Source organism: Apus apus, chromosome 1, assembly GCF_020740795.1.
Source record: "Apus apus isolate bApuApu2 chromosome 1, bApuApu2.pri.cur, whole genome shotgun sequence".
Taxonomy (NCBI): Eukaryota; Metazoa; Chordata; class Aves; order Apodiformes; family Apodidae; genus Apus; species Apus apus.
This window is the reverse complement of record NC_067282.1, coordinates 135,377,285-135,389,921: the sequence shown is the minus strand read 5'-3', so window position 1 is coordinate 135,389,921 and position 12,637 is coordinate 135,377,285. Positions and strand designations below refer to the sequence as shown.

Genomic DNA, 12,637 nt, shown 5'->3' with positions numbered 1-12,637 from the left:
GATTATTAATGAACGTGGGTTCTCACAGAAATCTCACTCAGAATTCAAAGAATTAAAGTACACAAGTCAAGCCAAGCATGGAATAAATTATCTAACTAAGGAAGAAGAGTTTAAGAAATTGAGATCCTAATTTCTGACCTCTTTTGAGTCTCTCATTAGACTCCATCTTTTACTTTCTTGTAACTTTTTTTCCACTTCTGAGATAACCACCAGGGTCATTCACTTCTGATGTAACATCTTCTCTGGCAATAGGGCCACAAAAGAAACACACTGATTGTGCACTTTAGGAGGCATTAATTATCAAAGTTCTTAGAGAGCTGATGTGCAGCACAGAAAGCAACATGTCTCAGTTCTGGCATTCTGGAAAGATGCTCAATATATGAGTCTGGCATTATGACGGCTCTGCTATTAGATTTTTATGTCCTTTGCCACATTTGGATCCTCTGCTTTTAAGTGTAGCTGCAATTAATGGTATCCCAGCAAGCAAGCAGACATTTCTGTCTCAGCAGTAAAATAATTCATCTGGAGGATTCATAGGGTTGGGAGGGGAGGATTTATTTGGTTGGTGTTTTACTAGTCAAGCAAATAACACATTAATATAAATTTTCTAGTCCCTTCTGATGCCTGCTTCCATTTACCTGAGATAAACTTATTATTTTAGGTTTTGCACTTTGCAGTGATGTGTTGCCATGCCTGGATGTGAGCACAATTGCTGGTCCAGAGCTGCTTTGACTGCCATTCCATGCCCTTGACACTGTTAATATGTCAATTAACAAACAGATGGACTGACCAAATAATTCATGTCATTATTGCCATTGCATGTTCTTCAAAATGTATTTCATGGGTATGATCCTTAAGAAGTGGAGGTTGACAAGAGTCTACCTGTTGCAGTGTCATGCATGGCTTGATGCAGCCTTACTGCTATAAACAGGTTAAAAATCTGTTATGATTCAAAAGTGTGTTTGCACCTTGCAAAATTGTATCTGTAGAAATTGTCTTTGCTCCAGAAGAAATTTTGCATTAGAATATTTACCAGCCTTTGCAGGTGATTGGCAGAACTGTGTGGAGAAGCTAACTTACTGCTTGTCAAGCTTTTCTATGCCCAGACCATATAAGTAATTTCATCTTTAAAAGGTTTTACAAAATGCTTTTCATTTTTAATACATTTTCTAACTTGCCTATTTAGCCACTACACACTACAGGTATGAAACTGTTGCATTAACAAAATTTATATGTTTTTAATTAGATATTGTTTATTTTCCCATAAAAACCAGAAAAACCCCAGTGATATTAATTCCTTAAAATGTGTACTTAATTCCAGTTTCCCTGTGTATAAAATTTGTGCAAAATGTTGTTCTCTGCATTTCCTGCTTACTAAATATTATTTACCATGATTTACAGTGTAAATGAATCTGAACCTTCTTTTGAAGCACCCAGAAGGTATTATTTCTGTTTTTAGTGTATCATAATACACTGATTTATTTCTTCAGAATTTCCTCAAAGCTTCATCTGTCTACCCTTCAGCCATCTCTCTGTTTTCTTACTATGTCAGCAATCATTTCCCATAGGATTAATTGACAGATTGTGTTAAATTCTGTGGATCCCAATATTCTCCAGCCATTGTGCGACGACCTCAGTCTTTTAAAGATGTTCAATGCTCCCAGCTCCCGTTTTACATTACTGGGAATTTAAGTGTGCTCCATACCTTGCAAGACAGGGCCACTAGATACAAGACATCATTACCTGTGCCCTCCTGTGTGTTTGCATGTTTTCTGCTCAGTGCTGGGTTTCCTGTTGCTCAGAGCCCAGCTTGATGGCTCGGGCATGGAGCAGGGCACACAGCGTGGGAGGGAAGGTGGGGCTGTGGTCCAGCTGAAGTCCAGCAGTGGCTCCACCCCTGGCTTCAGTGAAAGGGCCAGCTGGTTTAAAAGAAGGACAAGCCAAATGAAAAACATCTTGTGAATGATGGAGAAGTTAGTGGCACACAGAGCTGTGGTTGGGAGATGCACCATGGTTTGATACCTTATAATCCTGAGGACGTATTTCATAGCAATACATACTGAAATGCTAAAACTCCTAAAATTTTGGGATACTACTGACTGCTTCTAACCAGCTGTATCTCATAAACTAGCACCCACTCTCTCCATAACAAATCCTAGATACTTACACATGAAGCTATGTCAAAAGAGACTGAGAAGGAAGATAAGTGTTCAGATCCACACGCAGGTTCCAGTTGACACCTCCTTCCTTACATATCTCGGACATCTCAGATGTCTGAAATTACATGACCTTTTTTTGCCATACACAGGCAAAGCAGCCAGAAGTAAAGAACATACATACCCTTATTGTACACATTTCATTAAGTATTTGAAGTACATCTAATAAATACTTGGGAGAGCACAGTGATTTCTTCCCGGTCTGTATTGAACAGTTCTCTTTCAATATCATATCAGTCCACAGACGATCCAACAGATTTTAAGGAAAAAAAAACATTTGCTGGGAAAAAAGTATTTCACGTGCATGTAAAATTATCTAAAACTTCAGAAAGAAGCAAGTGAAATGCCCTGATGTGATTTGAACTGTGCCTTTTCACTCTCTGTTTTGATGTAAGAGAAAAAACACTGGCCTTGTGAGAATATAACAATTTTGATTATTTGTAATTTGCCTTTGGATTTAAATTGCAGTTACTCACTTGAGGTAGGTACCAGCCACTTAAAGTAGAATAGAATACAACCTGGGGTGTAGATTTTGTCCCCGGGGGAGAGAGTGGGTTCTGTTCTAACAAAAAGCATCTAATTTAAAATTCTTCCCTTCACTTTTGTAACAGTTGCTGTGCCTGTGTGCTTTCCTGTATTTTTATGAATGAGCATTCATGAATTAGGTTTTTTTTAAAAGTAATTCTTAGACAATTTGTAAGGTGAGTGCTTTGCTTTTTACTAAGGCTCTTTATTTTTCTGCAGTAGAAACAGATACTCAGTGGCTTACGCAGCTCAGAAGCCGTGGCTGCTGAATGCAACTGTGGAGGAGAACATTATCTTTGGGAGCCCATTTAATAAACAGAGGTAAATATATAAAAAATAATTTTAAAAAATAGCAGAACCACCCAGCAGCTTCTTTTAAAGAGGTATTTGGCTTCTCCTTCTGGAGGAAGTTGGTAGATTCTGAAAAATGCCAATGCACATTAGCCCTGGGGTAGACTTACCTAATCTGACTTGAGCCATTTCAAAGGGAGGTTTCTGCATTAAATGAGTCTTTCAAGGCTTCCCCTCTAAAGCAGAGTGTGTGTTTGTGAGAAATCACAGCGCGATGGTGGCTCCCCATGCAATGCAGCAGAACCCATGTATCTGTTTTTCAAGCAGCTACAGTTAGGTGAGATGAATCCCACCTTTGGAGACTTCTGACATGTTTGTGTTTTGTTTAATGGAGCCTGAGGTTGCCAGAGGACTCTGGGAACAGGAATAGTAGGCATGTTTCCACCAAGTTGATGTGCTTATCCTGCTGTGATCAAATTACTGGAGCAGCTACTTCACAAAAACACTGCATGTATGAAGATGGATTGCTTCAAGGAAATAACTTTAACTCTTCCTTTAGAAATACAGGATAAGGGAGTGTGAAAGCTGAGGTGCCCAGTTTTCTGTTGTGCTTGTCCAGCACTTGCTTCTTGTGTCCTTCTAAAAGGTCAGCCAAAAAATGCAGTGGAAAAAAGTGACTTGACTTAAAAGAAAACAAATTGCTGATGTTTACAAAGGCAGCACTGTCTTTGTTTTAAGTTATTAAAAATACATCCCATTCCACTCAGTGTGTGTTTTGTTAAGACATATGCCTCCATTTCCACTTACTAAAACTTAGCAATGACCAAATATCTCAAAATCCAGTTAAACATCTAGACTTTCAGGAACCAGATTCTTCAGCTACTGCATCCACTGGCCAAACCTCACTCATATCCATGAGTCAAGGGCCCTAAGTTACACCACTCAAATAGCTTGATCCCAGCTGTTTATCAGCAGATTGTCTGTGATAGCTCACAGACCTAGACATCTCACAACAAATTTCAAGTTTTTGCAAGGGGTTTCCTGAGTCAGGCAAGATGAGAAGCACAATAAGGGTCCTTTGTCCTGTAATATAACACCAAAGTAAACAAAGAGGCACATAAATGGGGAAGAATAATAACTCATTGGAAATGGCTTCAAATTCTGCAGAGTCCAGCAAAACAGCTCCATGATAGGAACGTACTTGATAATTTACACAATTGAATCTTTAAAAAGTAGGCTTGCTGATAAAGAACTCTAATAAATATGTCATTTTTTACAATGCTTGGTTTATAAAGCTCCGTGATTAGTTGCTGAATAATCCCTTTTGCCCTATTTATTTTTGCAATCATCCATCCATCGTAGTGCCAGAACAACTTAGCAGTGAATTTGATCTGGAGGTTTTTATGTTGGCAAAGTAAGTGGCTGGTTAAATAATTGCAGTGACCATATTGTTGTTACAGGTACAAAGCTGTTACAGATGCATGCTCTCTGCAGCCTGACATTGACCTACTGCCATTTGGTGATCAGACTGAAATTGGAGAAAGGGTAAATAATATGAATGCTTTTTATGTCTGCTTACCCTTCATAAGGCTGATGTCACACTCTGATGTCACTCTAGTGAGTCACTAGACTCTGTATCTAGTCTGTATTAGGCTGCCAGCCTGGTAAATAATTGCAGTTCACCAGAGTTTACTGTAAAATAAAAAAAGTTGAAACATTTTTCCTTCTTCAGCTGTTTCTCAAATAGGATTTTTTGATCAAAGTCTTCTATATTTTGCTCCAGAATTTGGTGCTAGTATTGGTTGTATTTTCCAATCTAAAAAGCTATGCTTAGAGAAGCTCTTAATAATTTACACTTGCCCATTATTAGTTGCTGAATAATCATTTTTCTTATATTAGATGAGGATTATCCTTGTTTATCAACAGGATTAGCATTTTAATAAAGCTTTGTATTTTTATTTGAACTTTGTATAATATTAAAAAATCACATTTCAAAAGTCCTCTCCTAATGTTTATTCAAAGATGCATATTTCTGATCCGTTATATTCATTAGGGGATTAATTTAAGTGGTGGCCAACGACAGAGAATCTGTGTAGCTCGAGCACTCTACCAGAACACCAACATTGTCTTCTTGGTAAGCTAGTTCTTTTTCACATGAAGCATGGAAAGTTAGTAGTAAAACTGTCATTCCGTATAATTAGCTTTAGAAAAAATTATGTTAGATTTAGAAAACCATAGGGACTTGTATTCAACTCCAAATCTAAATTATAGAGATATGAAATAAACATCTACCAGAGGCATCAGCAAAACTTACTGGGAGACGGATGAAGGTGAGATTTGCTACAGAGATGAACACTGGAAGAGGAGAACAGGTTGTCTAACTTCTGCTTGCTCTCAGTGGTGACCTAGTATCACCATAGTTCCACTGAAATCTGTGGGAATTCTAAGGAAAAGCACTATAATGCTTGTGAGCAATGAACAGGTTGGCTGTTCAGCGCTCTCCTGCAGAGAGCTATGGATCTGGACAAACTTTCTTTTCTCTGCTATTAATTTCAAGGCATGTCAGGAATTTCAGGAGGCTGCTGCTCATCAAGGGGCTCTTTGCACCTCTAATCAAAGTTAATTGGGGACTTCTGTTCTTAGAGGAAAAAGTGTTTGCATATTAATATCCTTATCTGAATGCTTCCTTGTTGCTAGCCACACTCGCTCAAAGTTAAGAGCAAGCACATCCACAGTTTAGTTTGGAGGAAATTGAAACAGTTCCTAATGCTGCTTTATCTTTTCTGTACCAGTTTTCCTTTAAAATTAGGCCTGAGCTTGGCTCTGTGTCTTGACATTTTCAAATTTGGATAGGAAATTCCAGTTCTGTTCCTGATTGGGATTACTGCACACTGGCAGTGTGATACCAGCACTGCACACATCTAGACACAAAAAATTAACTTTACTCCTATACTATGAACTGAAGAGCAATGGATTCTAGCTCACTGTTTCACAGTGCAGCCTTCTGACTGGGTCTTAGTCATTAGAGAGAGAGGAAATGTTAGTAATGGGAGATGTTTTCTGTTTTTAAAAAGCTCTTTAAAGGAATACATGTTTCTATCCTGTTCTAATATTTTTTAATTTGATTTGTTTGCAGGATGACCCATTCTCTGCGCTGGACATTCACTTAAGTGATCATTTAATGCAGGAAGGGATTCTGAAGTTTCTGCAAGAAGACAAGAGGACTCTTGTTCTGGTGACACATAAGTTACAATATCTACCCCATGCTGACTGGGTAAGAGAAAAGATGTGATGTAGATTTGCTGATGATAAACACACAGTTGAAGTGAGCACCATAACACTTGATGAGATCACTGCTTTTCTCTGTAATGGAGTCCTTCCTTCATAATTCCATATGTGATGTGGCTAACTGCCACTTTACATAAAACAGATTTTATAGTAGAATGAGAAATTTAAAATTTACATTATTTGTGTATTTGTGGTTTGATATTTCTTATTGAAAGCCACTGGAGAATTATGACTTAACTGCAAATATGATTACTTACTATGTCTTGTCAGTGCTTTTTACACCTACAGGTAAGCATGGCTTAAAGGAATTTCAGTTTATGTGCTGTATCAACAAACTTAGGAAGTTATTGATAAGTTACTGAATAAAATGAGCACAAAAATTTGCTTAACAGTAATCTCACCAATACTCAGAAATGTCTTGTAGGGTCCAGGTCAGTGATTATGGTATCTATGTTGCTGAGCAGACCTATTGGATGCTTCCTCTCCTAGATCATAGCAATGAAGGATGGAATGGTGCTTAGAGAAGGGACACTAAAGGATATCCAGAACAACGATATTGAGCTGTATGAACACTGGAAAACTTTGATGAATCGCCAAGACCAAGAATTGGAAAAGGTAATTAGGAGCATTTGGGTAAGGATGACCTTTCTGAAAGGAAGTATTTTTTCAGTTATTTTCTAAAAGATTCAAGCTATGCCAGAAAACAAATTTAAACTAGACATTAGGGAAAAAAACACATGAGCTGTAAGGAACTTTTAAGGACTGGAATAAATTGTCTAGGAAGTATGTGGTAGATCTGTCATGGCTGGTTTGTAAGGACACGTTATCCTTTTGAAATGTGGTACACAACTTATCCTTTGCTGGGGCATGGGGAGGACTAAGAGACTTTCTAAAGTATCTCAGCTTTTTATTCTGTCATTGCCATGAGCCTTTAGGATACTCTAAAGAATGTTTTTGAAGGTTTTATCATTCCAGAAGAGAGAGAATGAAAGGGAAGAAAGACAGAAGAAAGAAAGAGGACAAGGCGGGGTGTTCTGTAAGATAAATCCTGAATTACAGTGCATTTGCATTCTGTGAGCTAAATAATCAAAATTATCTCTTTGAGGCTACTGTTGGGGCTACCACAATGGCAGACAGCTAAGCTCTCAAATTAATAAATAAGTTTTCTTATTACAGGATATGGAAGCTGACCAGACTACTCTTGAGAGAAAAACTCTTAGAAGGGCCATGTACCCCAGGGAATCCAAATCACAACTGGAAGATGAAGATGAAGGTATGTTTTATCAATTCACTTCATTTATTCTATCAGCACGTATCATTGCCTTTCTGGCAGTTCTTAGCAGCAAAGTTTGAAAATGTGGACAACAGTGTGGATTACATTGTTAATAAAAGTGGAAAGTCACCCTGTTTAGAATATGACTTGTTAAAGAGATTCTCCAAAGATTTCTCTAAACACTGAGCAAGGGTAAGGTGTAACAAAACAAATTAATTTATTTGCTAACTTATACTGCCTGGAGGTAGTGAGCGGTGAGACAGAAGTAAAGCAACTGTAAGAATTATTTATGCAAATTGAGGTAGGTCTGCCTCAGCATTGCCACAAAAATGTTGGATCATCCGTAGTCCTGTCCCTCATGAGTTATCTGTTCTGGGCTCTTGATATGTCACCACATGATCAAATTTGTAGCTCTTTTCAATTATCTTTTGAATATGGAATTAATCTGGTTTTTTTTCTATCTGATGAGACTATTTATGGGAGAAATTTTAGGATTTGCTCTCAAGTTTAGCTTCCTGTGCCCCCAAAGTCTTGGTCGTTTTAGAGATTGCAGATTTGGAGTCACATTGCTGTTAAAGGAGGGTGGGAGTCAGAGGCAAGGACACAGTTCAATATTGGCAGCTGGCAACAAGATACATGAAGAACATCCCTGGCATGCTAGTCCATACCTAAATGGAGTAGTCAGTCCTGGCAAGCAGTAAGTTTGTGCCAGGAAAGAGGAGAGGAGAACTGTCAACTTGACCTTAACTTAAAAGGAGCACTAATTGTAGGGAGTATAATGGTGATGTTGGCTGGAGTGACTGCTGGATTGCACACTGGCTGTTAGTAGGCTCTTTATTGCTCCCTTGTGTTTCATCTGGCAATATTCATGACCGATTGCTGTCTCCAGTCATAGGTCTGTAGGTCCTGGATTGCTCCATTCTGCAAAGATTTCCAATCACTGCATAATAGGCAGAGCTGGACCCCAAAGTCCCTGAGATGGAAATATTATGTTGGCTTCATATTTCTTTGGCACAGAGAACACCTCTTACTATATCCAGTCATCAGCACACTTTATCAGTTAAATAATTGGAGGAGCGTAAACCGAGGTTATTCCCAAGTTCCTCCTTTTGGTCTGTGCAAGGAAGCCTGTATCTTCTTTGTGGGTAAGATGGAAAACACAGGGGAAAAAAGGCATGTCCACGCAGTCTGCAGAAAGCTTGCAAAAAGCGTAATTAGGATGATAAAAAATGTATCAGTAACTGCAGGGCAGAAAAATAACCTGACATTGCATTCCAAGTCACCCACACTTATTATGTGACCTAGGGAATATGCACAAAGTCTCAGTGTCCCAAAAAGTGTAGAATTTCAACTTTCAAGAAATCACTTACTAATTAATTTTTAATGTTCAAAATCAGAAATGGGTGGAAGTGCTTTCAGTTCAAGGCTGTCAATAGCAGGTCAACCTTTCTTTTCCCCAAATGCAGCCTGCACAGCTGTGATGTCTATTTTTATTACCAAGAAAAAAATATTTTAAAATGTAATGTTTATGCACCTAGGAAATAGATATTTCCCATAGAAGAGTCTTCCACCAATTGTATTCCAGTATAATATGAACAATTATCATATAATCAAAGGTAGGACTAGAAGAAACATTAATCCCAAGGCAATGCTCTTTTATATAGACAAAGCTTTAGTACTCAGGAAAAAATCAAAATGGAATTTTTTTCACGCAACAGATGACACAGCATCTGGATGGAAAGCCTTGGAGAGCTTTCTAGAATCTTCCATGTGACCCAAAATGCTCTGCTGACTCTATAGTAAAAGCGACTAAATGGGCTGGGAAAGACCTAGTCTCTACTGTAGAGTCAGCACTGAAGCCTTGACTTAAAGTATTTATTACCATAACTCTATCAAGTCAAAGACTGACAGTCCATGGAGCTGCTCAAAGAGCACAGAGGAATTCTTAATGGAAATATGTCTGAAATGTTTGCTGGTTTTAAATGACAAATTTAATTTTGCCATTAAAATTCAAAACAACAAAAGCCAACCAAATACATTAAAACTGGGTATAATTCTTTGTACTGAATCCAAGCTAACTTGATCAAATGTCTGAGTTACAGAGGAAGAAGAGGAAGAAGATGAAGATGATAACATGTCAACTGTCTTGAGGCTTAGAACAAAGATGCCATGGAAAACATGCTGGAGATACCTAACCTCTGGAGGATTTTTCTTGCTCTTTCTGATGATTTTCTCCAAGTTGTTGAAACACTCAGTTATAGTGGCCATAGACTATTCCCTTGCCACATGGACATCCATGGACAATACAAATGAAGTCAAGAATGTTGATGATGATAAGAGCACAGAAAAGGTGGGCCATATCCTGGAGCTTGACAAGGAATAAAATAAATAAATAAACAAATAAAATTGTTTTAAAGTAATTATTTGTTGTTAATCTAGAAGCCAGCTAGATTGGAAAGACAGATAGATATGGTAAGATTGATTAATATATAGGATGGATGAGTTGTTCATGATAAAACGTAAGACAGTACAAATTTTATCAGTTTTTTCAAACACACGAGACTGAAACAGAAGTATGTTTGAGGTTAGAAAAGTGATTGACTTTTCAAAGAAAGTAATCTCATAATACACTTTTCCATCTGGACTTGTTAACACCTAAGTCGATGACCCCATTTTCCTAAGTAATGGCTGTCCAATAATGTCCTTCCAGAAAAAAAAAAAAAAAAAAGGGTCTTCAAATGTACTACTTAAATACAATCTGCTTATAGCTGTAAATTTGACTTATATTAAAATATCTCCCTGGATTCCACTTACTAAACTTTCAGAAGGCATAAATGTGTTACAGCCCTGGCAGATTTGTTTAGGATATACTCTGTGAATTTTAGTGGTGCTTGAGCTTAATAAAGTGGAACTTTTCAACATCTCTCAGTTGCCTTAGTTCTTGAGAGGTTCTACTTTGCTTGTCTGAGTTTCTTGGCTAACAATTTGCATAATTTGGTGTCTGTCCAGTCAGTCTGTCTTCCCAGTTCTAAGTACTATTGGACTATTGCTTCAGGGTCTTGAAGCAGACTTATCAGTATGTTGAGGGATCTTAGAACTGCCAGACATTCTAATTATGTGAACTTAATGAAGTGCAGTTCCATCATAGTTCTTTTATTTCCTGAAGTTTATGTGAATTTAATTATGTAATATAAGTGATGTGACATGCTAGCTGATTGGTACCAGCTAGGTTGGGAACTTCTTAGTAGAAAAGAGAAATGTGTTTGTTTCTAGGACTAATGTATGTGTCATTTTATTAGAATCATCATGTAGCTGTCTTCAGCATCCTCTCTGGAGCAGGGATTGTTCTTTGCCTCATCACATCTCTGACTGTTGAGTGGATGGGCCTCACAGCAGCCAAGAACCTACACCATAATCTCCTCAACAAGATCATCCTTGGACCAATCAGGTACAGCAAAAATAACATTCTTCCTGAAAACCTACATGGCCAAAACCTGTCCTGGTTTTGTATCCAGGAGGATACTCCTGTGAAAAGCTCTTGTAACTGCCCTGTTTTTTTCAAGGCCTCAAAAATTGAAAATAACAAGTTAAGTGAGCATGAGTGGGGAAAATTCCATGTCAGAACATGTGACAATCTGCCCCCTTCTTATCTGGCTGAAATGTGTCAGATAGCTAGCACCCCCTTCAAGGCTGGGGTGTCAAGGAAAGTTTTGAGTACAGTTCTAGCTGCAGGGCACCCAGCTCCAACCTTGAGCAGTGGGCATGTGGTCAAAACAAGTGGATAAGTTTCTTCATATGGCCAGGGACAGATTCTATGCATGATAACCATCATCTCTCACAGGCAGCAGGATGGCCAAAAGGATGCCTGCACAATGAATGCAGTTATCATTGTTCTTCTATAAAACAAGTTCTGGAGTCCTGGTGCCCCGTACTATGCAAGAGGTTGAATAGCAGCCAGGCTCAGGCTGCGATCTTTGGAAGGGATCTTAAATCTTGAAGGAGTGTGGATGAAAGAGCAGGGGGCAAGTTGAAAGGTTTTTGGACAAGGAGACTCAAAAGTGGGACGGGGGGAATGCAAAGAGAAGCATTTGGATAGTGAGGATGCAGACATTATGGTGTGTTATGTTATTCATATTTACTGCTTGGTTTTAGAAAATGTCTGGACACAGCTCTGTGTTTTGTCTGGCCAGGCTTTTTATCCAAAATTGGAATTCCTTTTCAGGTAACTTTTTCTTTTAATTTTGCTCGATAGGTTTTTCGATATGACTCCATTGGGGCTAATCCTAAATCGCTTCTCTGCTGATACAAATATCATTGATCAGGTAGATGTATCAATATATTCTGGTTTATTGCATCTTGACTTTGTAAATTTTCACTTAGCTAGTGATTAGGATGATGTATTCAAATATTCAGTAAAGAAAGGCATAGCAGAAACAGGCTCTGGGAATGTTAATAGACAATTTCAAAATAGAAAGTACACACATGTTTATAGTAATGAGGGCAGGTAACCATTAGAATAGACATAGTGGGAAATAGTGGCTCTTCATGTCTTGATATGCAGGCTGGTTGCCTCTGTTGGAAGATCTGGATTTGCAAAACACCAGATTTTGGACTCAAAACAGGAGACAGGATAGAATATAATAACTTTAGCAATATGGGAGTGTACACATGACAAACAGATATTCCATCCTGTGGATGTGAATTTAGAGTATTCAGGGTGAGGAAGGGATACTTTCACCATGGCTGTGAACTGAAGTGTTTGGATGACTAATAATCCTGAATGGGAGGGTGATGGGAACACAGAAGGCAATTTAAGAGGCTCTGATAAAGAGCATGCTGTTTCTCTAAATGTTTGGGATATGAAAAACAATTTTCTCTTTCTTGCTCATTATGTAAACAAGGTGAAAATGGCTTCCATTTCCCTGTGCTCTTTGAAACACTGACCTTTAGAAAAAACCCTACTGACTCATTTTATAACATCTGCAAGTTTGAGGAGTAGACCTACAGAAACATAAAGGCTCCTGGTAAACAGAGTATCAGTGAT

At 38.2% G+C, this 12,637-nt stretch overlaps 1 protein-coding gene across 10 annotated transcripts in view; it reads left to right on the top strand.

Moving 5' to 3' along the window:
• Positions 1–12,637, top strand: part of ABCC9 (ATP binding cassette subfamily C member 9) — a 76,373-nt gene that overhangs the window by 43,381 nt on the left and 20,355 nt on the right. For 7 of the 10 annotated variants that reach the window (XM_051607889.1, XM_051629377.1, XM_051609593.1 and 4 more), the window contains 10 exons: positions 1,402–1,440; positions 2,961–3,062; positions 4,493–4,577; positions 5,086–5,166; positions 6,169–6,306; positions 6,810–6,935; positions 7,497–7,593; positions 9,696–9,943; positions 10,893–11,041; positions 11,846–11,915. In XM_051607889.1, the coding sequence (XP_051463849.1) occupies positions 1,402–1,440; positions 2,961–3,062; positions 4,493–4,577; positions 5,086–5,166; positions 6,169–6,306; positions 6,810–6,935; positions 7,497–7,593; positions 9,696–9,943; positions 10,893–11,041; positions 11,846–11,915 (1,135 nt within the window). The remainder of the gene's footprint in view (positions 1–1,401; positions 1,441–2,960; positions 3,063–4,492; positions 4,578–5,085; positions 5,167–6,168; positions 6,307–6,809; positions 6,936–7,496; positions 7,594–9,695; positions 9,944–10,892; positions 11,042–11,845; positions 11,916–12,637) is intronic. The other 3 variants (XM_051612165.1, XM_051608740.1, XM_051611310.1) reach the window with 2 other exon arrangements.